At 53.0% G+C, this 22,722-nt stretch overlaps 1 protein-coding gene across 4 annotated transcripts; it reads right to left on the bottom strand.

The window, feature by feature from the left end:
* Positions 1-1,089: 1,089 nt before the first annotated feature.
* CAPN11 (calpain 11) lies at positions 1,090-18,684 on the bottom strand. 4 transcript variants are annotated; one of them, XM_029944304.1, is made up of 23 exons: positions 18,647-18,684; positions 13,211-13,268; positions 12,639-12,892; positions 12,184-12,253; positions 10,274-10,392; positions 9,094-9,227; positions 8,509-8,677; positions 7,265-7,348; positions 7,073-7,158; positions 6,764-6,838; positions 6,453-6,613; positions 6,137-6,306; positions 4,621-4,632; positions 4,097-4,308; positions 3,796-3,835; positions 3,629-3,697; positions 3,490-3,547; positions 3,314-3,378; positions 3,017-3,085; positions 2,252-2,330; positions 2,040-2,156; positions 1,619-1,677; positions 1,090-1,531 (listed from the first exon to the last, which is right to left on the bottom strand). In XM_029944304.1, exons 2-23 carry the CDS (start codon positions 13,239-13,241, stop codon positions 1,505-1,507), a joined length of 2,160 nt encoding a protein of 719 aa, XP_029800164.1. In that variant the 5' UTR covers positions 13,242-13,268; positions 18,647-18,684; the 3' UTR covers positions 1,090-1,504. The 4 variants fall into 4 exon arrangements, with proteins under 4 accessions (XP_029800164.1, XP_029800162.1, XP_029800163.1 ...); XM_029944302.1 differs by having other exon boundaries at positions 4,513-4,632; positions 18,647-18,679; XM_029944303.1 differs by lacking the exon at positions 13,211-13,268 and having other exon boundaries at positions 4,513-4,632; positions 18,647-18,675.
* Positions 18,685-22,722: the final 4,038 nt, after the last annotated feature.

The raw sequence follows: 22,722 nt of genomic DNA, 5'->3' as shown, positions 1-22,722 counted from the left end.
GAGGCAGTGGGGGCAGCAGAGGAGGGAGACGGTAGATGACTCCGTTTAGTGTTTGAGGCCACACAGGAGACAGGAAGTCGGGCTGGTGCAGAGAATTAGTCACCTGATCCAAGGAGATGGGAAATCCAGCTCCCCCCTAAGCATAAGTTGTGCAAATGGAAGGAAGCCTCAGACCACTGCTGCAGGAAGGAACTTGAAACCAGCCACCCGCCAGAGGACAGGAGGAAAGTGCACACAGACTCAGGAAGGATCTAGATGCATTTAAGGTGGACAGGTCCCTAAGCTAAAGGGATTTGGAGGCTGCCTCTGGCCAAGGGGTTGAAGGGCTCACATGCACAGGCCCGAATGTCCAGTCCAGAGAGACTGGAGGGGAAGCCACGGAAAGATCTGGAAGGATGGGTGATGTGCAGCTGAGGGGCTGCTGCAGGTGGTATAAACTTCTTGCTGCAACAAGAAGCTGGAGACTGGAGGAGACAGCATTTGGGCCAGAGACTCCAAGGTCAAAAACGGACAGTCAAGGGTCCCTTGATCCTTCCTGTGAGGGCAGCAGTTTGGCAGTAGCAAGTGTCTAACAACACAGATGATTTGAGTCGGAGCACGTTTCAGGCAGGAAGGAGCTCATTTGTTGCCACAGTCATGCTCGCCCCTTCCTTCCCGTGTCTCACACCCCAGGGGGGGGGGTCTGCTTTATTTCTATGACTGGCTGGCTCACGTGGGTGCTGGAATTTTGGCCTTTGAGACACCTGTAATGAGACCTTTGGAGACCCCAGTTTGGAGGAGGGGACAAGACAAGAGGCTAGAGTCCCATGGTCCCCTAACTTTGCCCAATCCCCTCTCCTCAGATGCTGCTCATTGGTACCTCACTCTGTGCTCTGTGCGGTTCTCCGGAGGGACTGTTGTGCCTTTAGCGTCCAGGGTACTGCCCATAAATGTCAACAGCGCCCTCTAGTTTTTGTAAGAGTCACACATTCCTCCCTGGAAGTAGGGGTGAGATCACCCTGAGAGCTCCTGGGACCCTTCATTGGTGCTGGGGAAGTGACTTCCACTCCTGCCAGAATTTTCTTGGCATAGAAGCAGGGAGACACAGAAGCCAGTAGCATGGGCTGTTTATTATCATAATGCCCCCAAGGGAGGGAGAGAAGAGAAGGAGGGGCCTGGAGGGATAAGCAGCAGGTAAGTGTGAGCAGGAAGGTGTGGAGAGCCTCCACAGCCATTGGGGAAGTGACACTTAAACTTCAATAGAATATACTCAGAGAGGGAGAGAGACTCAGGGAAATCCAGCCACCAGAAGCTGGCTGGGAATAAAGAGAAACATTCTGGGCTGGGAGGGTGGCCCATGGAAGGCCTGGTGCTGGAGTTAAGCCTGGTGCCTGGGGCCCAGGTGCCGCTACCTGGAGCTCATTCCAGGCAGGGAATGAAGAGCCCAGAGCAGCAGGGAATCCCCTGCCCCTGAGCCCGGAGCCCCGCAACGGTGGTGGTGGGAGCCAGGTTTTTGGTGGCTCATCTATCCCCACATGGTGGTCTGCAGCCACTGAGGAGAAGAGAAGCAGAGCCAAGGATGGCGGGGAGGGGCGGGGCAGGATGGGGGGGAGCAGAGGGCAGGGGGAGCTGCGAGTACCTGGTTCAGATTCAAGTGAATGTAGCCAGTATTCTTGGGGTCCATGGATAGAAAGTATGCTGTTTGAGAGAAGAGGCAAGGGGAAGGGGTTGAGAGCAGAGTCTACAGTCTGCAAGACCCACTCCCAAAGCAGCAGGAGGTCAGAAAGGGCCTCAGAAGCTGTCCCTTGCTGCATCCCAGCTAACCCTCAGCCCAGGAAGGAGTTAATGATCACAGCTCCAAGCCTTGCTATGAGCCACATAAGGAGGGTCGCCATATGTGAACTCCTATATTCTGTACCTCCATCCTATGAGGACAATACTCATACTGCCCGCACTTTCTAGATCACCTGTGCCCTAAAGAGGGGGACTCTCCGTGTGGGTATGTGGGAGGCGGCCAGTGGTCTGACCCAGGGTGGCGAGTGGGCAGATGACTGACTCACTGAACATGGCCTTCAGCCTCAGGAAGCAGCTGATGAAGCTGTCAAAATCCACCATCATGTCCTCATTTGCATATCTGGCCACCAGGACCTGCGTCACCTTGTTATTCAGCTTGATGCCTGGAAGAGAGAGGAGGGCAGAGGGGGGATTCCAGCCCTCTGGCCACCGCACCCTCCCTCCCCGCCCACAAACCATCTCCTGATCTCCTGCTAACCTGCTTTCTCAATTGCCAAACGCATCTCATAGGAGTTCAAGCTGCCTGAGTTGTCCTCATCACACTCTCGGAAGATGTCCTGAAGGGACAGACAGAGGGGGTGTGCATAGCACGGGGGTGGCAGTCATGAAATACTTCAGTAAGTTGACCTCCAAGCACTACCCAAGACCCCAGCGCGGCCTACCAAGGCCCCCGCCCTGGGAGCCCAATATTTCTGTCATCTAGTGAGTAGAGGGGCCTCTGGCAAGGGGAGGGGGTAAGACCTGAGTCAGGGGTCTGAGAGACCCACTCCCAACTGGGCCCTCAGCACCCATCCTTTAAGTTGGTGATGCCTGGACTATATTGGTTGTAGCTAATACACCAACACTTCAAGAGATCCTGTCCTGTGTGAGTGTGTGTGTGTGTGTGTGTGTGTGTGTGTGTGTGTGTGTCTAGTCACAGTCTCCAATTCTAGCATCATCCTTATTAATCCCCATCACTGATTTTTTCTTTTTTTGAGAGAGAGAAAGAGAGACAGTGTGAACAGGGAAGGGTCAGAGAGAGGGAGACACAGAATCTGAAGCAGGCTCCAGGCTCTGAGCTAGCTGTCAGCACAGAGCCCGACACGGGGCTTGAACCCAAGAACCGGGAGATCATGACCTGAGCCGAAGTTGGGTGCTCAACTGACTGAGCCACCCAGGTGCCCCAATCCCCATCACTCTTGAGGACCTCCCTTCCCTGCCCCACCCCCCACTGCCATAAACTCCTCATTCAATGTTTTTTTACCGTCCATTTCTTGATTTTTCTCCACAGGATCTGGAACTCCAGAAGCCCCAGCTTGCCAGAGCCATCTTTCTGGGGGGCGGTCAAGGATGCCAGCAGATGGAATGAGGAGGGCATCTTGGGGCCAGGGAAGGAGAGAGGCTCGCCAAGTGGGGTATATGAGACCCAGGGCACTTGTGTGGTCACTATGGCAACAGCCAGAAGAACTGACATCATTTGCTACCTCAGAGCCTAATCTTCAGCAGGAAGGGGGGCGTGGCGGCAGGATTGGGGGTGGGAGAGTGCTAGCCAAGAAGATACATCCATGAGATTGACCATACAGCGGCACACATCCAGGCCAAAGCCCTGGGTCTTGAAGTTTCTGACTGTGAGGGAGGGAAGGAGCAGGAAGAGAGGAGTGAGCAGGGCATTGTAGGGGATGCAGGGATGGCCCAGGCAGGGTGCGAGCTGTGGGGGCACAGAGGTGGAAGACTCACGTTTGGTGACCATCTTGTTGAGCAGCTTCTGTAGGTCATACATGCCTATCTCCTTGTCCTAGGAGGGGGACCGTAAGTCCCTGCGCCGGCACCTTCACCCCGTCCACCTCCTCTGGGCGCCCAGCCCTCAGCCTCTCACCTCTCCTCCTGCCACTATCTCAAACAATCGTACGAAGTCTTGGTCTATGTCATTCTCACAGAACTTCTCCTGGAGGGAAAGGAATGGGAAAGGGACCCAATCTAGAAAGTTCTTTCACACTCCTCAGGTGCTTGCTCCCATCCCTCGACCCCAGCGCATCCCCTCACCTCTTGGAGTAGCTCAGCATAGTTGGCTTCATCCAGTTCCCTGAGGAAAAGTGAAGGAAGGTTCATGGGTTACGTGGAGTTGGGGGGAGGCAGGGAATTTAGTGGGGTGGTTCTGGGGCGATCATGCCGTGTATCTGAAGCAACACGGAGCAGGCTCACGGGATCTGGGTTCTGATTCTGGCTTGCGGCTGAGACTCCCCTTCCTTGTGCCTCAGCGTCCCTGACAGAGCTGGGGAGGACCGGATGATGGCTCTCTGAACTTGGCCAGGTGGTCTTGGAGCAGCGAGGCAGGGCTCCTCACCAGGACTCGCTGTGCTTCTCTGTGAAGACCCGTAGCAGGAAGTCGGCGTCCTTGTGTGGCTCGAAGGTGGAAGGGACGATGACATATTCCCCGGGAGGCAGCCGGAGATGGCTGCTCACCTCCCTCGAGTTAGTGAAGATCTCTGAGAAGCCATGGTCCTGGTACTTTATGAAGAAGTCCTTCTTCAAGTAAGTATCCTGGATGTTCTGAAACTACATGTGCCTTGGAGGTGGGTACAGGGCTGGCATTCGAGTGTAGGAAGAAAAGGACCCCGAAAGTGAAGCCAACCTGGGCAAGGCTGGGGCGAGGGGAGGCTGGACCACTAACTGACCAGTCCCTAACCACGCCCCTGGCATGTCACCCGGGTATCTCTGGCCTGACTCCCACCCAGGGCCCCAGGGCACTTGAATCCTAACCCAGTAGCCCTGGCTGAGAGCCTTGGCTGAATTCCACCCCTTGCCCGTCCACATGCAGCCAGAGATGGGGCAGTGCCTGCCCCGAATCGAGCCCCACGTCTTCTGTACCTCCTTTGGGACCTAGGAAGAGAAAAGAGAAGAAGGTCAGACTCCCAGGATGGCAAGGGGGCTCAGGCCTGCAGAAGCCAGGGGTGTCTGTGTGTGTGTGTGCACACATGGGTGTTGGGGGGAAGGGCACCGGGACATGGGTGGTGGGGCAGGGCATGGGTTCTGATAGCCAAAAGTCCTAGAGTTAATATTAAGAATCCCTCAGTTTGGGACAGCAAAGTATAGTTTACACAAAGTTTTGTCAGGGGGAGGTTTTTACCGCTGCAGATTAAGGAGAGTAAACCAAATTTCAAGAGGGGGCCGTAACATGCCCAATTTCACAGTGCTAAAAAGGGAAAGAGCTAGGATGAAAATTGAGGAGAGCATTTTCCTGAACACGAGCATTTTCCGCAACAAAACACTCATCATATCCTGCAGGTAGTTAACAGGGGACACCTGAAACTGACTACTGACCACAAATAATTTTGTAAAAAGGGGAGTTACACCAAGATAAGTAGGTTGAAGGGGTGCCTGGGTGGCTCAGTCAGTTAAGCGTCCGACTCCTGATTTTGGCTCAGGTCACGGTCTCACTGTTGATGAGTTCAAGCCCCGCCTTGGGCTCTGTGCTGGCAACACAGGGCCTGCTTGGGATTCTCTGTCTCCTGTCTCCCTCTCTCTCTCTCTCTGTCCCTCCCGTGCTCTGTCTCTCAAAAATAAATAAAATAAATATTAAACAAAAAAGATAAGTGGGTTGTTGTCCTCTAGGGAATGACCAGAACCCATAGCTGATGGGTTGCAGAGCTCCAGGTGGGACGTAGAGACTATAACCTTTCCTGAAGGACCACAACTAACCTTGGAACTATCTTTAAAAAAATATATTTTTTTAGTGTTTATTTATTCTTGAGAGAGAGTGAGCAAGAGAGAAAACGGGGCAGGGGCAGAGAGAGAAGGAGACACAGAATCTGAAGCAGGCTCCAGGCTCCAAGCTGTCAACACAGAGCCCAACGTGGGGCTCAAACTCAAAAACTTCGAGATCATGACCTAAGCTAAAGTCAGACGCTAAACCGACAGATCCACCCAGGCACCCCTGACCTTGGAAATATCTTGAGGGCAAGGCTTGTGTGTCTTTTTGTTCACTCTTGGACCAGTGGAGGCCGCACTGGGAGGCCTGGCATACAGTAGGTGCTCCATAACTATTTGAACATATTGTCATGTATTGGATTTTGCAAAGCACAATTTCGGAAACATGGACAGGGGTTTCTCTTTGCCCCTGGAGTCAACGCTCTGGGTGGGGTGTCTGGGGCGGGGAGACCTGGGGACAGTGTGGAGAAGTCTCAGAGCATCTGGAAAGCAGGACACAAGCTGTTTCTGAGCCTCGGGTGTGTGAGCTTGGACAAGTAAGCTCACCTCCCTGGCGCTCCATCTCCCTCCTCTTCTTGGAAGGTGTTAGTGTTCATTAAGCCTTTGGAAGGGTCTTGAAGGGGGTGAGGCCAGGACGGGGCGCAAGACTGGCTGGGGGACCTGTTGGGGCACCCACCGTGTAGAGGACAAAGCCAATGGTCTGCAGCTGGGCACCGTGGGACCGTGCCCGTCGCCAGTTCTTCTGCATCAGGGCCACCAGGCAGGTGCAGACAGCTTCCTCATCCTCGGGGTCGTCGTCCTCCTCGGAAAGAAAGATCCTAAACTGGGGGTTGGTCCAGAATGTGTCTGTGGAAGAAGCAGGCCAGGCATGGCTGTGCCCTTCCCAGGGTGGACCGGCTTCCCAGCCACACACCTGCCTCCTCGGCGGGGCCCGGTGGGCCCTGCCGGTCCCCTGGGGGACCTCCTCGTGGACCCCGAATCCCAGCACCCACCGAGGTGGTTCCTGCAGCCCCCCGCAGTGCTGCCCCTCCGCCAGCCGCCCTCATAGAAGGTGGTGTGCCAGCAGGCCTGGTCCACCAGAGAGAACGTGTCAGGCATCAGGTTACAGATCTCCAGGAGGGTGAAGTTGTCCAGGAAGTCTTGGTAGGACATCCTGCGGAGGGACAGCGTGAAAGCTAGAGAGGCCGTGGCCCCCTCGCACCTGGAGGCAGCCTCCCCATCGAAGGCCCCGGTGGGAGGGCGGCAGCGGAGGTGAAGGGACTTGGCGTGGGGGCAGAAGGAAGCCCACCCCGGCCGCACTGACCAGAACTCCCCATCCTCCTTCTTCCGCAGCAGCTGTTTCCGGGTTTCTGGGGCCACCTTGTCCCACTCGCTGGCGCTGGTGCAGAGACAGGAGGTGGAGGGAGAAGGGCAGGGCTCAGGAGGTATTTTGTCCTCCCCAGGCGATTCCCTCCCCGCCGAACCCCTGCCGAGGGGGCTCCTGAGTTGGAGGGAGGCACCAGCGGCGGGGCTGGCCCTGGAACGCCGGCCGGTCCATCTGTGGCACCTACTGGCTCGTGGGCCGGCTGTGCGCTCTGCCCCTCAGCTGAGAGTGCTGCTCGGGGGTACCTACTTGTCACTCCAGGCTCCATTCCACTCGACCCGGCCCCAGGGATTCCGGACCCGAAGCAGTGTTTGCGTCTGGCCTCCATAGAAGACCTGGTGGAAGGTGTGTGTTGGGAGGGGTGTGGCTAAAGGTGGGGGGTGGGTGGCAGGGACTCTCCTCCATCTGGTCTCCGGCGTTGGGTGCACTTGGCAGACTCACATCCTGGAGGCTGGTCACGGAGTAGGCGTGTCCTCTCACCAGCATCCTCTGGGTCATGGTCTCCAGGTCACTTTCGCTGGTGACCTGCAGCACAGAGAGGAAGGAAAGGAATCCGGTCAGACGCATCGGGACACCCGAAGAGATGTAAGCATTCTTGAGGTTCAGGTTTCTTTTTTTTTAGGTTTATTTATTTATTTTAAGAGAGAGAGAGGGAGAGAGGGAGGGGCAGAGGGAAGGAGAAAGAGAATCCCAAGCAGACTCCGTGCTGTCAAGGCAAAGCCAGTCAGAACTCGATCCCATGAACCGTGAGATCACGAGCTGAGCCCAAATCCATAGTCAGACACTTAAGCTAGGTACCCCCTGGGTGGCTCAGTTGGTTAAGTGTTGACTTGGGCTCAGGTCATGATCTTGCACCAGTGAGTTGGAGCCCTGAGTGGGGCTCTGTACTGACAGCTCTGAGCCTGGAGCCTGCTTTGAATTTTGTGTCTCCCTGTCTCTCTGCCCCTCCCCTACTCTCTCTCTCTCTCTCAAATATAAATAAACATTAAAAAAATTTCATGTCAAGACTGTCATGTGCATGAATTCATATGGTATGGAACTCTCTTGGGTTTTCTCATTTAGCACAATTCCCTTGGGATTCATCCAAGTAGTTGCATGTATCAACAGTTCATTTCCTCTTATTGCTGAGTTATATTCCAAAGACGTCTAGACTGTTCCCAGATTCTAGATACTATGAAAAAAGCCTCTACGATCATTCGTGTGCAGCCCTTCGTATGCTCTGAAGTCTTCATTTCTCTAGGTTACATGGCCAAGAATGCAAATGGCAGGATCCTACGATTCCACTCTGGGTTCATTTATTTATTTGAATAAATATTTGCTGGTTGTCAATTGCACGCCAAGTAGCATCGAAGTCCCAGGATCCAGCAGCGAATGACCCAAGTCACTGCCCTCAGGGAATGTGAAACTGTCGGCAGAAGATCAGTGGGGAATAACTCCATTGATAAGTAAGACCATTTCAGATCACAATAAATGTTGGGGAGAGAAGAAAAACAAAGTAGAAAGCAAATGGAGGTGGGAGCAGCTGATTTAGAGTGGGAGGCAGGGAAGAGAGGCCAGAGGAAGGGGCAATTGAACTGAAATGTGAATGAGAAGGGGCTAGTCATGCAGCTACCTGGGGAAAGAACCATCTGATTGAAAACAACAGCAGGTACAAAGGGCCTGAGGCAGGACCCAGGATGGCTTACTTCGATGCAGCAGCCCATGAGGGAGGATCGCTCTACGGCCTTCCTAAGAATCCTCAGCAGGTTCCGAGGGGGCTTCTGGAGTTGGAGGCTATAGGTCACGCCCCCTGTGAAGTCTTCAAAGCCTTCTACTGTGTTGCCTCCTGACAGGGCTTCATAGGACCCACTCAGCCTGTAGGCACAGAAAGGGTAAATTAAAAAAAATTTTTAAAAATGTCTTTATTTTATTTTGATAGACAGAGTTAGAGAGCGAGCAGGGGAGGGGCACAAAGAGGGAGACACTGAATCTGAAGCAGGCTCCAGGCTCTGAGCTGTCAGCACAGAGCCCAATGCAGGGCTCGAACCCACGGACTGTGAGATCATGACCTGAGCCGAAGTCAGATGCTTAACCGACTGAGCCACCCAAGTGCCCCTGGAGAGGGTACTTTTATGTTCTGGGATGGAGAGGCCAGCTTGGACATGAGAGGGTGTGGTGAGGGAAGGGAGGGATGCCCTGAGCTCCCTCTGCCTTTTTCCCTGGGTCAGCTGTCCCCATAGCTGCCAGTTGTCAGGCAGGCTTGGAGGCAAGCCCAGGCTTGGGGCACTCACTTGGCATAGGCCTTCTCCAGTAGGGCACTCCAGAACTCGGCACGCTCTGCTGAGTGCACGAACACCAGCTTGCCGTTCTTTGTGGGCAGCCGGTCATCCACAACCACGTCCATCCACTGTCCAAACTGCCAAATCTGTGGGCAGCAAGGCGGACCTCAGTGGGGCTTAGGACATCTGTCTGCCCCAGGCCAGCCTCCAAGCACACAAACACATACACCTTCACCCCCACCTCCAGCCCCACCGTCTTATATGAGAATCGTGTTACACGATCACCCCCTAGTGGCCAGGATCAGTAACACACCAGTGTCGGAGAGCCCACTCCCTAGAAGGGCTGAAAAGTGAGTGAAAGGCAAGGAAAAGCCTGAAACTCACTCCCAGCCTCATCTCCAGTTTCTGCCTTGGGCTCCAGAGGGACCCTAACCACATTTTGACCTTGGCTCGGCTTTAAGGGTTTTATTTTATTTTTATATTGTTTTATTTTTTAATGTTTATTTTTGAGAGACAGAGAGACAGAGCATGAACAGGGGAAGGGCAGAGAGAGGAGACGCAGGCTCTGAAGCAGGCCTCCCGGCTCTGAGCTGTCAGCACAGAGCCCAACGCAGGGCTCGAACTCATGAACCGTGAGATCATGACCTGAGCCAAAGTTGGCCGCTTAACTGCCTGAGCCACCAAGGCGCCCCTAGGGATTTTAAATTTAGAATTTAAAAACTCTTGTGATTCTCAGAAATATTTTGTGACATGGAGAATTTGTCCATAGGTCGCTAAATTTAAAGAGCAGATTACTATGTGACAGTGACTCCCAATGTCATACACACACACGCACGTGCATGTTTCTGCCAACAGAAAGAGACGGATGGAGAAGGAGAAGCAGGAGAAGGAGGGCCACCACCAGATAATTAGTATTATTTTATTTAAGGGCTTTAAAAACTTAGCTTACATGATTTTAGTGAGCAGATATTTCTCTGATAATTAGACAAAAATCCACCCTAGTAAACGTCATTTTTCAAAAAGAAAAAATGTAACTTCAAAGCAAATATAATTTTTTCTTCCTCCCTACCCTCTTTGTCTTTGTTTCTGTCTCTCTCTCTCTCACACACACACACACACAGACACACACACACACACACACACACACACACACACCCCACAAAACAACTCTGGCTTTCCCATCATCCTTTACCTGAAAATGGAAAATGCCTGCATAGTTTTTCCGGAAGCTCTGGCCCCGGGGTACCACACGGTACAGAAGTTTGGGGCATGTGGTGAGCGAGCCAATGGCAGCCAGCAGCCAGCAGTCCCCTGGAAAGACAAGAAGGGGGTTGCCCCTCCAACACCCCCAGGACCTGGCTCGTGGCCCCCTCCTTTAGCCTTCTCACTAAGGAGTGTTCAGGAAGGAATCTACTAGGGAGAAACCGGGCTGAAGGAACAGGCTCCTGGGGGATGAGGGTCGGCGGTGAGCCTCTTTAGCTTTTCTATTAGGGAAGAGATTCACAAGTTAGAGCTGGATGCTTTGGTTTTGGGATTTGGGGAGGAGGTAGTTGGCCTTCGTCTGGCTCCTCACACTGAGATCTACTTTCTCTGGGAGAGGGCCAGATTTCTCCCACCCTCTTGAACAAATCCAGTCACCTTTCTCCACGCCCTGCCCCCCTCTACTTTGACGCCATGATTACATCAGTGTAGCAATCAAGACATCACTCCTTCATATCAGTTACATAATACTGGAGACCCAGTGGGCTTCATCTGTACCCCAGTTGGGTCCCTGGGGCTAGACATTGATGGAGCACAGGGGCAGTGTCCCTGGTCTAGGGTCATCCATCAAGTTCTCTCTCTTGGGTATCTCAGATGTCCTGGGGTGGCCGTGGGGCAGGATGGTAGCCTGAGTGAGTGTCCTGGGCCAGGCTGAGCCTGAGGGCACTGGGAAAGCTTCTGCGATTACGAATGGCCCCCTGGTTGCCTGGGGTACCCTTAGTGGGAGGCAGAGGGTGGGAAAAGGAGGGTTCGAATCACTCCAATCCTCCATTGCCAAAAGGATGCCTAAACAGGGAGAAGCGAGGTCCCTTCCGGTGGCCCAGTGAGAGACACAGGGCCTGAGGTCTCCTTGGTTTCTGCCTTGCCCATAACTTGCCCTTTTCTCTGCCACAAATAGGACAGAACTCAGCCCCAGAGGAAGCCCACGCTGGTCTCATCCTTGAAGATGCAATGATGGGTTTGGAGGAATCCTTCCTTAGGAAGGAAGACATCCCTCAGGGCTGTCATGGGAGCCGTGGGAGAGTGGCCTGGGGAAACCAGTGTCCTTTACTGCACTCGTCAGACTAAGGAAGTTCTGGCACCTGTAGTGGCTTAAAACTATGTCCACAAGCTCTTTTGACAAGCCTCCCCTCAGTGGGTGGAGCCTAATTCTCTCCCCTTGAGTGTGGGCCAGATTTCCTGCTTGCTTCCAACAGATGGAATGTGGTGGAGGTGACCGTGTGTGTTCTTCCAAGACCAGGTGGTAAAAGGCATGATGGTTTCCTCTTGGTTCTCTCTCTTGGCTCATTCTGGCCGGGGAAATCCGTTACCACGTTGTGTGGCCACTCAAACGGTCCTATGGAGAAGCCTACACGGCAGACAACGAGGCCTCCTGGCCCACGAGTGTGCCATCTTGGAAGCAGATCCTTCAGCCCCTGGGAAACCTTCAGGTGAGCACAGCTCTGCCTCACATCTTGACTTCAGCCTCACGAGAGACTCTGAGCCAGACCCACCCACCTATGCTTCTTTCAAATCACTAACCCACAGAAACCCAGGTGGTAGATGTTTGTCGTTGCCTGAGGCAAAATTTTGTGTAGCAATGGGTAACTAATAGGCCGCCCAGCGTACTCCCGGACCCAGCTAGCAGCCGGAGGACTGGTGGGACTGGTGTCAAGACATACTTGACAGTCTCACTATCCTCTCCACAGAAGCAGAGGGGCAGGGACGCAAGAGAGATTGTCTGAATCTAGGCGTCCCAACCCCCAGCCTCAAAAGACACTCTGGCCCTCCCCCCACCTCAGCCTTCTTCCCCGATTTACCCCCTCCCTACAACCCCCACCGGCTTTCCTGCTCCCTACTTACCAAGTACGCCCTGGCAGATGTCTGTTGGACTGACCTCGTTCATAATGAAGTAAGGATTTCTTGAGATTTGCTGCAGTGAAGGAATAAAGGTTTTAGAGGGTCCAGGACACCCCCCTCCCAACCTTCATCTCCCCATTCCAGTGGCATGATGCCCACCTCCAAGTTCTAGGGGAAAACAGGACGGGGGAGGGCACAAGACCAGCTTGACATAGTTGTAGGGTGTGATAGCAAAGGTCAGTGAGTGACTTTCCCAGGGATTATCTGAGAAGTTTTACTTAAGGATGTCCATAACTGTCCCCAGCCCTGGCGGAGGTGAGGACTAATTCATTCCAGGGCCAGGATTGGGGCCGGGGGCGGGGGAGTTGGGAGACTGGAGATTTCAAAGTGACAGGGACATGGTTACAAACAGCCCTCCACCCCGACAGTGAGTCCCTGCCTCCCCTCCCAGTACCCACAGTGGGCCTCTGCCAGGAGATGTTCTGCACACTTTTGGAGTTGGGACCCAGATCCTTGAAGCCCAGGGACCTGGGTTCGGCAGGGAAAAAGGAATCCTCGAACAGCTCTCCCTTCCTCAGACAGGCTGCTTGCAGGTCCTCAAAGCTCTGGTTGTTGAAGTTCTGGGCGTTGTGGTACTGGCCCACACCCTTGGCTTTGAGCCGGCTCTGGGTTATGTGAGCCGCCATTCCCTGATCAGTGAAAACCTCCTCCGCTTAATGATGAAAAGACAAACAACCCAATTAAAAAATGGACAAGGGATCTGGAAAGATTTTGTTTTTGAAGCTGTGACCAATAATCATCTGAAAAAATGCTCAATACTACTGGTCATCAGACAAGTGCAAATCAAGGCCACCGTCATACACCACTTTGCTCCTGCTAGGATGGCTATTATGTAAAAGACCGATAATAACAAGGGTTGGCAAGGATGTGGAGAAACTGGAACCTTCATACTTTGCTGGTGAAAATATGAAAGTGTGCCGCCATTTTGGAAAATAGGCTGGCTGTTAACAGTTAAACATAACATCATTACCATTTGGTCCGGCAGGTCCACCTCTAGACATATGCCCGAGAGAAAGGAAGGTATAGGTCTGTACAAAAAGTTGGACACAAACGTCATTGCATTATTCGTGATAGCCAAAAAGTGGGAGGAGACCTCCCCAAACATCCAACCGCTGATAAAGGGACAAATAAAATGAGAAATATACATACAGCGAATATCATTCAGGCAAGGATACCATTCACAAAGAAATGAAGTACCCATCCGCGCTCCAACATGGAGGAACCTCAGAATCATTGTGCTAAGTGAAAGTAGGCAGTCACAAAGGGCCACCTACTGTATGATTGGTTTGTACAAAATGCCCCAAATAGGGCAATCTATATAGAGACTCAGAGTCGTAGAAGGATGTGGTCTAAGTCAAAGAGGGCCTAGTTAGTGCCAGGGCATGGAAGGAATCCATAGTGAGGAAAAGAAGGGGCAGCTACGGCGGGGGCGGGGGGTGGCAGGAGGGTTCTGGGGTGCCTAGAGGTGAGACCCAGATTGAGCCCGCAGAAGGCTGAGGTCCACCGAGGTAAGAGCGGGGGTCTCAGCCATTCGCCCTCCCTCGATGTGACAGACAGGGAGAAGAGTTACAAAAGCACGGCTAACAGTACTGAGTGTCTGCTCTGGGCTAAGTGCACCAGCCCCCAGAACGGTCCATGCAATACCCTTAATTACTGGAAGAGGAGGCAGGGGCCTGGAGGTCAAGGGGTTTGTCCGAGGTCACAGGGTGAGGCCTGGGCATGGGACTAAGTCTGACTGCAGACCTCAAGCTAAATCCATGATCTTTTCCTTTTTTTCAAATAAAAACATTTTTTTAAATGTTAATAGATTTTTGAGAGAGAGACAGAGCACAAGCAAGGGAGGGACAGAGAGAGAGAGAGAGAGAGAGGAACAGAATCGAAAGCAGGCTCCAAGCTCTGAGCTGGGCTTGAACGGATGAGCTGTGAAATCATGACCTGAACCGGAGTCAGATGCTTAACCGACTAAGCCTCCGAGGCACCTGGCCCATGACCTTGACCATTTCCTGATGCTACCTCCTGAGGGAGGCGCGGCTCCTCAGCGAGAAGTCCTGTGGAACTAGCACCATCTTCCCACCTTCACCGACTACGGGGATCACGCAGGCCATTTGTGGCTAAATTTATCTGGTGCCCCTTTATACTCTTCTCAGGACCCCAACCAGACCAACCTATTCCCAGGTCCCACATCAGCATCTCCTTGGGACTTCTCTAGGTCTGGTAATGCCTCAAGTCAGGCTGCCACCTAGAGGCCACAGTGCCTTCCTGCACAGGCAGCCCTTGTTTCTCAGCTGCACCAGATTGTTCCTGCCTCTGTGCCTCCGCCTGCAATCATTCCTGATCCCATGCACACAGCTTGTCCACTGGAGAAAGTTCTGCTCAGCCTTCCTGTTCTTGCTCAATGCCACCTCCTTGGGGAAGCCCTCCCCTAATGTGCCCATGCAGAGTTTGGGGCCGCCCTCACGTCCAACGCTTTGTTGTGACACCCATCTCTACCTGCCTGCTGAGTTGACTTGTCCGTGAGCTCTCAAGGGTGGACGTGGGGGCTCCTCTGTCCATTACTAGGTTCCATCTGTCTCTTGGGGAGCCTTCATGGCTCAGTCAGTTAAGCATCTTGACTCTTGGTTTCGTCTCAGGTCATGATTTCACGATTCATAAGTTCGAGCCCCATGCTGGGCTCCATGTTGGATCCTACTTGGGATTCTTTCTCTCCCTCTCTCTCTGCCTCTCCCCTCTGCACACTCTCTCTCTCTCCTCTCTAAAACTAAATAAATAAATTAAAAAAAATAAAATGAACTCCATCTGTCTCATATAGCACCTAGCCCCAGCAGGGGCTGATAAATGCTTTCAGTGGATGAATGAACAGATGAATGAATGCCTTGCATTGCACTGTAGAGACTTTTCACCTATGTTTGCAAATCTATGTTTTCTCTCTCCTGCCCTGACCCGCAACTCCCTGTCCTGCTCTGGTCCCTTTATACTATACATTTTATTTATTATTTGTCTCCCTCAGTAGAATAGAAGCTTAGGAGGGCAGGGATTTTTGTCTCTTGTTTGCTGCTGCATTGAGCACATATTAGGTGCTCAATAGACATTTTGAATGATGTTCCCCAGTGCTCCTAGAAGGGAGGAGCCTCTTAGTTTCTATCTACTACAAAAGAGCTCACCTCAGCCTAGGGAAGCCAGAGCATCGGTGCAGGCAATTAAAAATGTCCTTGGGGGTGCCTGGGTGGCTCAGTTGGTTGAGTGTCTGACTTCAGCTCAGGTCATAATCTCATGGTTCGTGGGTTCGAGCCCTGCGTTGGGCTCTGTGCTGAGAGCTCAGAGCCTGGAGCCTGTCTTTGGATTCTGTGCCTCCCTCTCTCTCTGACCCTCCCCTGCTCGCACTGTCTCTCTCTGTCTCTCAAAAATAAATAAAAAACATGAAAAAAAAATTTTAAATGTCCTTGACCACAGCATAAAGGCTACTCTGGAGTCCCCTTGAGGTCCCTTGGGTCTAGAGTTTTCTTGGTCCCCAAGGAGAAAAGCTCATTGGATTAAGAGAAGTTTGGGGAATAGAGACTTGGGATCCGGTCTTTTGCTTCGTCCACAGAGCCTATGGTTTGTGATGAGAATTTATCAGGGATCTCCCCCAGTTGTAAAAGTAACTAGCACTGAGGCGCCTGTGTGGCTCAGTTGGGTGAGCGTCTGATTCTTGATATCGGCTGAGGTCTTCATCTCAGGGCCATGAGTTCAAGCCCTGCTCTGGGCCCCGTGCTGAGCATGGAGCTTACTTAAAAAATAAAAAACAGTAGCTAGCACTTACAGAGCAGTTATAAAAATAATAATTAACAGTGTTGGAGGACTCAGCATGTCTGGCATAGTTCTAAATGCTTTACATGCATTAACTCAGTGAATCCTCACAACCCTGTTGGCTGAGTTTACTGTTATCATGTCTCCCTGCTGCACGTGGGGAGAACCAAGGCCCAGAGAGGTTGAGCTTCCTCAAGGCTGGAGAGCTGGTGGGCAGCAAAGTCAGTCAGAGTCACACCGAGCAGGCTGGTCCATGCTCTCACCCATTCCTCACAGCCTAGGCATCCTCCGTTTTACAACCAAGGGACGGCCTCTAGGTGGTCTTTGTTAAGTCACTTCCCCTCATCCAGGAGAGGGAACTGAGGATGGATAAGGGGTCGGGAAAGGGGTTGGGAAGGCAGCTGATTTCTATTTAGCAGCCCTGGGCTGCACCAAACCAAAGTGGATAGCTGTGTGACCTTGGGCAAGCTGCTTTACGTCTCTGAGTTTTGGTTTTCTCAGCTGTATAAAGAGGCCACTATATCCTACCTTGAAGGGTGTTTCGGATTTAAATGATGCAACACATGAAAAAGATTGGCATTTGGGAGATGCTCAGAAAATGTTGGTTGCCTTTCCCTCACTCACCTGGCTGGGTAACTAGTATCGCCGGAGTTTCTACGTGGACTCCTCCCCTTCCCAGGGCTCAGTGATCATAAGGATGCAGGAACACTTACACTCAACATGTTGGGATCGTCTGTGTGCCTGTCTGTGTCTGCAGCTGTGCGGCTGTGTTTACGCTCCTTTTTTTTTTAATTTTTAAAATGTTTTTTATTATTTTTGAGAGAGAGAGAGAGACAGTGCGAGCAGGGGAGGCTCAGAGAGAGAGGGAGATACAGAATTTGAAGCAGGCTTCAGGCTCTGAGCTAGCTGTTAGCACAGAACCTGATGTGGGGCTCGAACCCAGGAACTGTGAGTGGCCTGAGCCACCCAGGCGCCCCATGTGTTTGCGTTCCTTAAAGCAAACTGTAGCTCATCTCTGCCACATTTTTAGAGCATGTATTCTGTGCCAGGCACCGAGGAGTCAAAAACGAACACCCCCCTGTGTGGAGCTCTGAGAGGACCCTACTTAGACTATCTTCCTTCAGGTTCAGCCTCACGGGCCACAGAGGCAGGGATCAGGTGCCAGGAGAGAGGCCACCGGGTGGGGTGGGATCCTTGGACCTTAGGACAGTGGTCTTCAACCTGGGAGACCATGCCTCCAGGGAACACTTAGCAATGTCTTGAGGCATTTTTGGTTGTCATAACTGGGGACCAGGTGGGTGCTACCGGCACCCAGAGGGGAGAGGCCAGCGATGCTGCTAAGTGTCCTATAGTACTCGGGGTGACAGACCTGGGGTGAGTGAACGGCCCAAGGGCACTCACACAGTGAGGTGAACGGCTCTGTGTCCTTCCACCACTTAGGTCGACTCTGACTTGGCTGCCCCCAGGAGTGCATGTGCCGGGCTCCCCTAGGGGTCTAGAAAGACCACAGGAGGTGCTAGGGTGTCCAAGGACACTGGAGAACATCAGGGAGCAGCGGGCCAAGGCTACGCTCATGTCCCCACTTGTCGCCCCACCTTTAGAGTCACATCTCACCATTCATTCCAGCCTCACTTCCTGTATACCGAGTCTGCCGGCTCTGAGCCTGTTACTCAGCTGGCTGACTGGGGAGACTTACACAGACACACGCTCCACCAGGCATCCCCAAAAACGTCTCTGGAGAGGGTGACAGACGGGAGCCCTGACAGGTGGGCTAGGGGCATGGGCAAGTGGAAGCACAGACAGATAGGTAAGCCTGGCTGTGGGAAGGACAGGCAGATGGCCAGAGCAATATGGTAAAACAAGGCATGAATGGATAGGAAGCTCTCTGGGCCGGGTGTGCCTCTTGTCCCCTTCTCCAGACCGGAAGTCATCCCTGAGGGGCTGCTTCGGCTTCCCCACCAGATGCAAGGCCTGCAGATGTGCGGACAGCTGAGGTTCCAAAGCTGGCTGTCTCAACTTCTCGGGGCACTTCTGAAGGGTGAGGACTGGGTTCAGGCTTCTCCTAGGGTTGGCCCTACACCTCCAGGGGTCAGGCAGATGGTGAGGGCCCTGGAAGCCAGGATCCAGGGGGCCCCATATAGAAGCCAGCTGCCCTCCTAGGCCGGGTGAGGGGCAGGGCTGAGCCCTTCTGCCCCACAGAACGGCTCAGCTCTGTCCAGCACCCCTCTCCCCAGTGCTGTCTCCCTCGGGTCTTGAGGTCAGGTCCCCAGGCCTGCCTACACAGTCCTGCTCCTGGGGCCTTCACACGGTCTGGTCTTTCTGGATCAAGAGGCCAGTTTTACTGGGATGGGGAGAGGTTCTCTCTGTTCCCTGAGTTTTATTTCTCTAATAGCCTCTGGGGCTTCCCTCATACAAGCCTTTCTCACAGGCAGCTGTGACAGTGGGATGTCTGGTCCCACTCCGCTCCAGTGGAGACAGGAGGAAAGGCTCCTGTGGGTCTGGCCATCAGTGGACCGTCTGAGGAAGAGGCCCATCTGCTCAAGGGGACACAGCCCCTTCCACTGGGGGGAGGCCCTGGCCTGCAGATGTCCAGGAAGTGTGTAAGCCCATGAGCGCCTACCTGCGGAGTACAGCATGCTGGTGACTAGCGTGGTGGCTTGACAGTTGAAGCTTCTGGGGGAGGGGGGAGGAGGTGGGGGTCCCCCTCCCCCACCCAGAACTCTCCAATTGCAGGGGGAGTCCCAGGGCAGTGGCACGTTTGATTTTTGCCTTCCTCTTCGGTCCTCCTTCCCACCGTCCCCCATAGGTGTCATGGTCAGTAACCTAGATGCATTTGATCTGCAGGTGCCCTGCCCACCTGCTGTAGGGTCCTTTTCCTGTGAAGATGGGAGTCCCAGCACCCCTACCCCGGGGCACCTTCACCACACTGGCTGTCCAATCAAGACAAGTCTGGATCCCTCTCCTCCAGCCCAAGGCTTCCAGGGAGGGCTTGTCCCTGACACCCCAACCTGACCTTTTTATCCTGAAAGCCTCTTCGTTTTTGAAACACAGCTTCCCAGGGACATGGCACTGCCCCTATGTGTCTCTGTGTCTTCACCAGGCATTCTCCGTGTCTCTTTTCTTCATACAGACACCACTTTGTACAGGATTAGGGACCCACCGTATTCTAGCATGACTTCATCTTAACTGTTCACTTCTGCCATGACCATATTTCCAAGTAAGGTCACATGCTGAGGTACTGACTGGGGGGTTAGGATTTCAACACGTCTTTGGGGGGACTCAATTCAACCCATTACACTCTCCTTGGCACGGTTAGGCCGCTGGCCTGGTTGTCATGTCTATCCAGGGGAAAGACACGTCTTTGACATGACAAACCTGCCCCATAGTATGGGCTTTCCAGGAGTGTATGACCATTGAGGATGGGGACTGTCCGGTTGTCCCTCTGTCCCCCCTGCCATGCCTGGGGAGCTCTGGCTCTGGAGCAGATGCTCAGGCCACTGAATGGAATCATAGTCTTGTTCCAAGTTGACCTTGGACAAGTCTTCCCCGCCCCCCTTTCTGGATCTCAACTTCCTCATCTATAAGACCATTAATTCCAGTTAATTAAGTTCTTATTATGTGCCAAAAGCTGGGCTAAGAGCTTTCCGCTTGTTTAATCCTTAAACAGCTCAAGGACGTATTGTCATTATCCTCACATTATAGATGAGGAAAGCGAGGGCCAGAGGTGACACAATAAGAAATGAACCCTCAGTCTCTGCCTCTGGTTCTTGGCACAGGAGTCCTAAATCCTCTGGAGTTTTGCGAGTGACAACAGCGTCTTTTGTTCTAAAGAGGTCATTTCTGGAGGTCTTCTGGATAGGCGCAGGATGGGGGCTGATGGCCAGAAACACCAAGTCATGATTAGAAGCTGGAGCTTTCGGCCCCGCTCCTCATTCTCCAGGGAGGGAAGAGGGGCTGGAGACCGAGTTAATCATCAGTCATACCCACATGAGGAAGCCTCCAGAAACCTTCCTAAACACGGGGTTTAGAGAGGTTCTGGGTTGGCGAACACATTTACTTGCTGGGAGGGTGGGGCACCCCAACTCCACAGGACAGAGGCTCTTCTGCTGGGGACCCTTCTGATCTAACCCGTGTACTCCCTCCACCTGCCACTCCCTGGTGTCCCATAACATACCCTTTTACAAGAAACTGCTAAATGTGTTTCCCTGAGTTCTGTTGAGCTGGCATAGTAAATGACAAGATTTTTTACAAGTTTATTTATTTGTTTTGAGAGAGAGAGAGAGAGAGAGAGAGACTCTGCCCTGTCAGCATGGAGCCCCATGTAGGGCTGCGCTGAAGTTGGACGCTTAACCGACTGAGCCCCCCCAGGGGTACCCATCGTAGCAAATGATAAAACCTTAATAGTTGTGGGTTCTTGTCATTCCTCCTTTTTGGGTGTCAACCTTCTTGGCTGAACAGTGAAAAGTTTGAATGGGCAAGGTAGTCCTGGTCTGGGGCTCCCACGCCACCCTAAGACTTTTTTCACCCTTGTCCTAGCACCACAGCAAAGTCATGTTAGCAGGAGCAAGGGACATCACCACTGTGTGCCCTTAGCTCCTCACCTCTGAATTTGGGCTTCTCTGAGGATTCAGTCAACTCACAGAAGGTGGTCAGAAGGGTGCTGGACCTGTGCTCAGGTGCGTCTCTGGCTTGCCCGCTGGGCCGGGGCATCTAGAAGCAGCCTCTGCTGTGTCACCAGCACCCACCTCAGGGCCTGGAGCACAGGAGGTGCTCGAGGTGGGTTCACAGAGGGATCAAGAGCTGCTGTGTGCGGCCTCAGGGGCCTGCTGTGTGTGCTCCCTGCTTGGAATTCACAGCCAGTTTCTGCCCACCCCCAGCTGGTACTCTGCTTCTCAGCCCTGGGACTCTGTGGTCTCCACTGGAGGCCCACGTTTCACAAGACCGTGCATCTTCAATACAGGGGACCCTGGCCTTCCAAGCAGGGGACATCTGTCCATAGCCTGGGGGTGGGTGGACCCCACACACTGTGTGCCTCCTGTCCTTTACTAGTGCCTGGGCAATCTTTCACGGGTTTTTTGCTTTGTTTGCTTTCCCTGTTGTTGGTTGTTTCTGGTCGACTATCTGTAAGCCTTTGTGGTACCTGCTTTTTCTCTTCCTCTGCCTGGTCCTCTGGGGTCTCCCCTTTTCTCTCCTCTGTGAGTTTCTTGACTCACTTTCTTTTCTGGGTCCTGCTGATGGGTGGTGGGTAATGGGTAGGTTGGATGTTGAGGGCCTTCGGGATCACTTGGCCGTACTCCTTGGTTTTATTGATGAGCAGACGGGTTCAGAGAGGAGAGGTGGCTCTCCCAGGGTTGCACAGCATGTTTGTGACAGAACCGGGACTGGAGTTTCCGGCTCTCCGAGAGCCAGGAGACCCGATGCACACGCAGCATACACTGCGCATGACCATGTGGCTGGGTCGGCCTCTTGGGGATGGGCTAGAGTGGCCATAGGAAATTTCTTACAAAAAGTGGATTACTGGGGTGCCTGGGTGGTTGAGTTGGTTAAGTGTTGACTTTGACCTAGGTCATGATCTCATGGTTTGTGAGTTGGAGCCACGCGTTGGGCTCTGTGCTGACAGCTCAGAGCTGGAGCCTGCTTCAGATTGTCTCTTGCTCTCTCTGCCCCCTCTGGTTCATGCTATGTCTCTCTCTCAAAAATAAATAAACATTAAAAAAAGAAAAGTGAATTACAGTTGGGTCTGGGGATGTGGAAGATTTGACTGGGCGCTCCGGAGAGGGATGGGACAGACGGGCTGGGGGCCTGGCTCACTGAGATTCTCGGAGGGCCTTCCAAGCCTCCTCCCAGGCAGGTAACTGTGGACAAACCATAGTCTCCCTGATTTTCCGCAAGAAGAGGGAAACGACACTGCTTTGCAGGTGCTATTAATGATCACAGAATTAATTCTCGTTGGCGTTTATTGGGTGTTTCCCATGGGCTGGGCGCTGGGCCAAGTGGGCATCTACATCTATTATCTCACGTAACCCTCGCAGCGAACCCATACCTGACCCTGGAGTGAGCTCTCTGGGGTGTAGATGCTTTAAACACGTAACACAGTCACTCAGCGTGATTCCAGGCACATAATAACCGCTCAATACGTGGTAACAACAATGACAACAGATAATAATGGCATTATTTGCTGGACTACTGTGGCCCCATTTTTCTTGCCTCTCATCCTCCAGAGCCACCTGCTAAGTCCCTTTCTAGAAGCAGCCCTGTGGGAATCACCCTCCTCCAGGAAGTCTTCAAGAAGATGCTAGGGAACCTGTGGTTTTGCACGGCCTTTCTCCCTGAATCTCTGTCCATCTGTGTGGCTTCCAGGGGATTCAGTATGTGTTTGTGTCCCCATCCCTCAGCCTAGTGGTCCTGTAATTTCCTCCAGGCAGTGGGTAAAGACGGAGCGGAGAGCTGACAGACGCCCGAGTAGGGGGGCAGTGTGACCGCAGCGGACTCCCCTGCAGGCTCCCAGGCCCCTTCTCTCCTCTCCCCAGGGCATCTCAGGTCCCACCCAGGAAGTCTTTTGCCCAGGTTCCAAACAGATCATCCGGGTACACAAGGGTGCTTGGTTCCCAGCCCACTTGTCAGGGGTGGCAGCACAAATCAGACACCTGCCTCAGAGCTTTTCTTTTTTGTTTTTATTTTAAAGGAAAAAAAAAA

Source organism: Suricata suricatta, chromosome 7 (assembly GCF_006229205.1).
Source record: "Suricata suricatta isolate VVHF042 chromosome 7, meerkat_22Aug2017_6uvM2_HiC, whole genome shotgun sequence".
In the NCBI taxonomy this organism is placed as follows: Eukaryota; Metazoa; Chordata; class Mammalia; order Carnivora; family Herpestidae; genus Suricata; species Suricata suricatta.
The sequence above is the reverse complement of the archived record's forward strand: the minus strand, read 5'-3'. Positions and strand labels throughout refer to the sequence as shown.

Coding starts and splice junctions, on each gene's coding strand:
- CAPN11 (XM_029944302.1), bottom strand. CDS start 13,241: ATGTCTAGAGGTGGACCTGCCGGACCAAATG. Junction 7,159..7,264: donor CCGTGACCAGCCTCCAGGAT/GTGAGTCTGCCA, acceptor ACCTTCCACCAG/GTCTTCTATGGAGGCCAGAC. Junction 3,086..3,313: donor GTATGGTCAATCTCATGGAT/GTATCTTCTTGG, acceptor ACCGCCCCCCAG/AAAGATGGCTCTGGCAAGCT.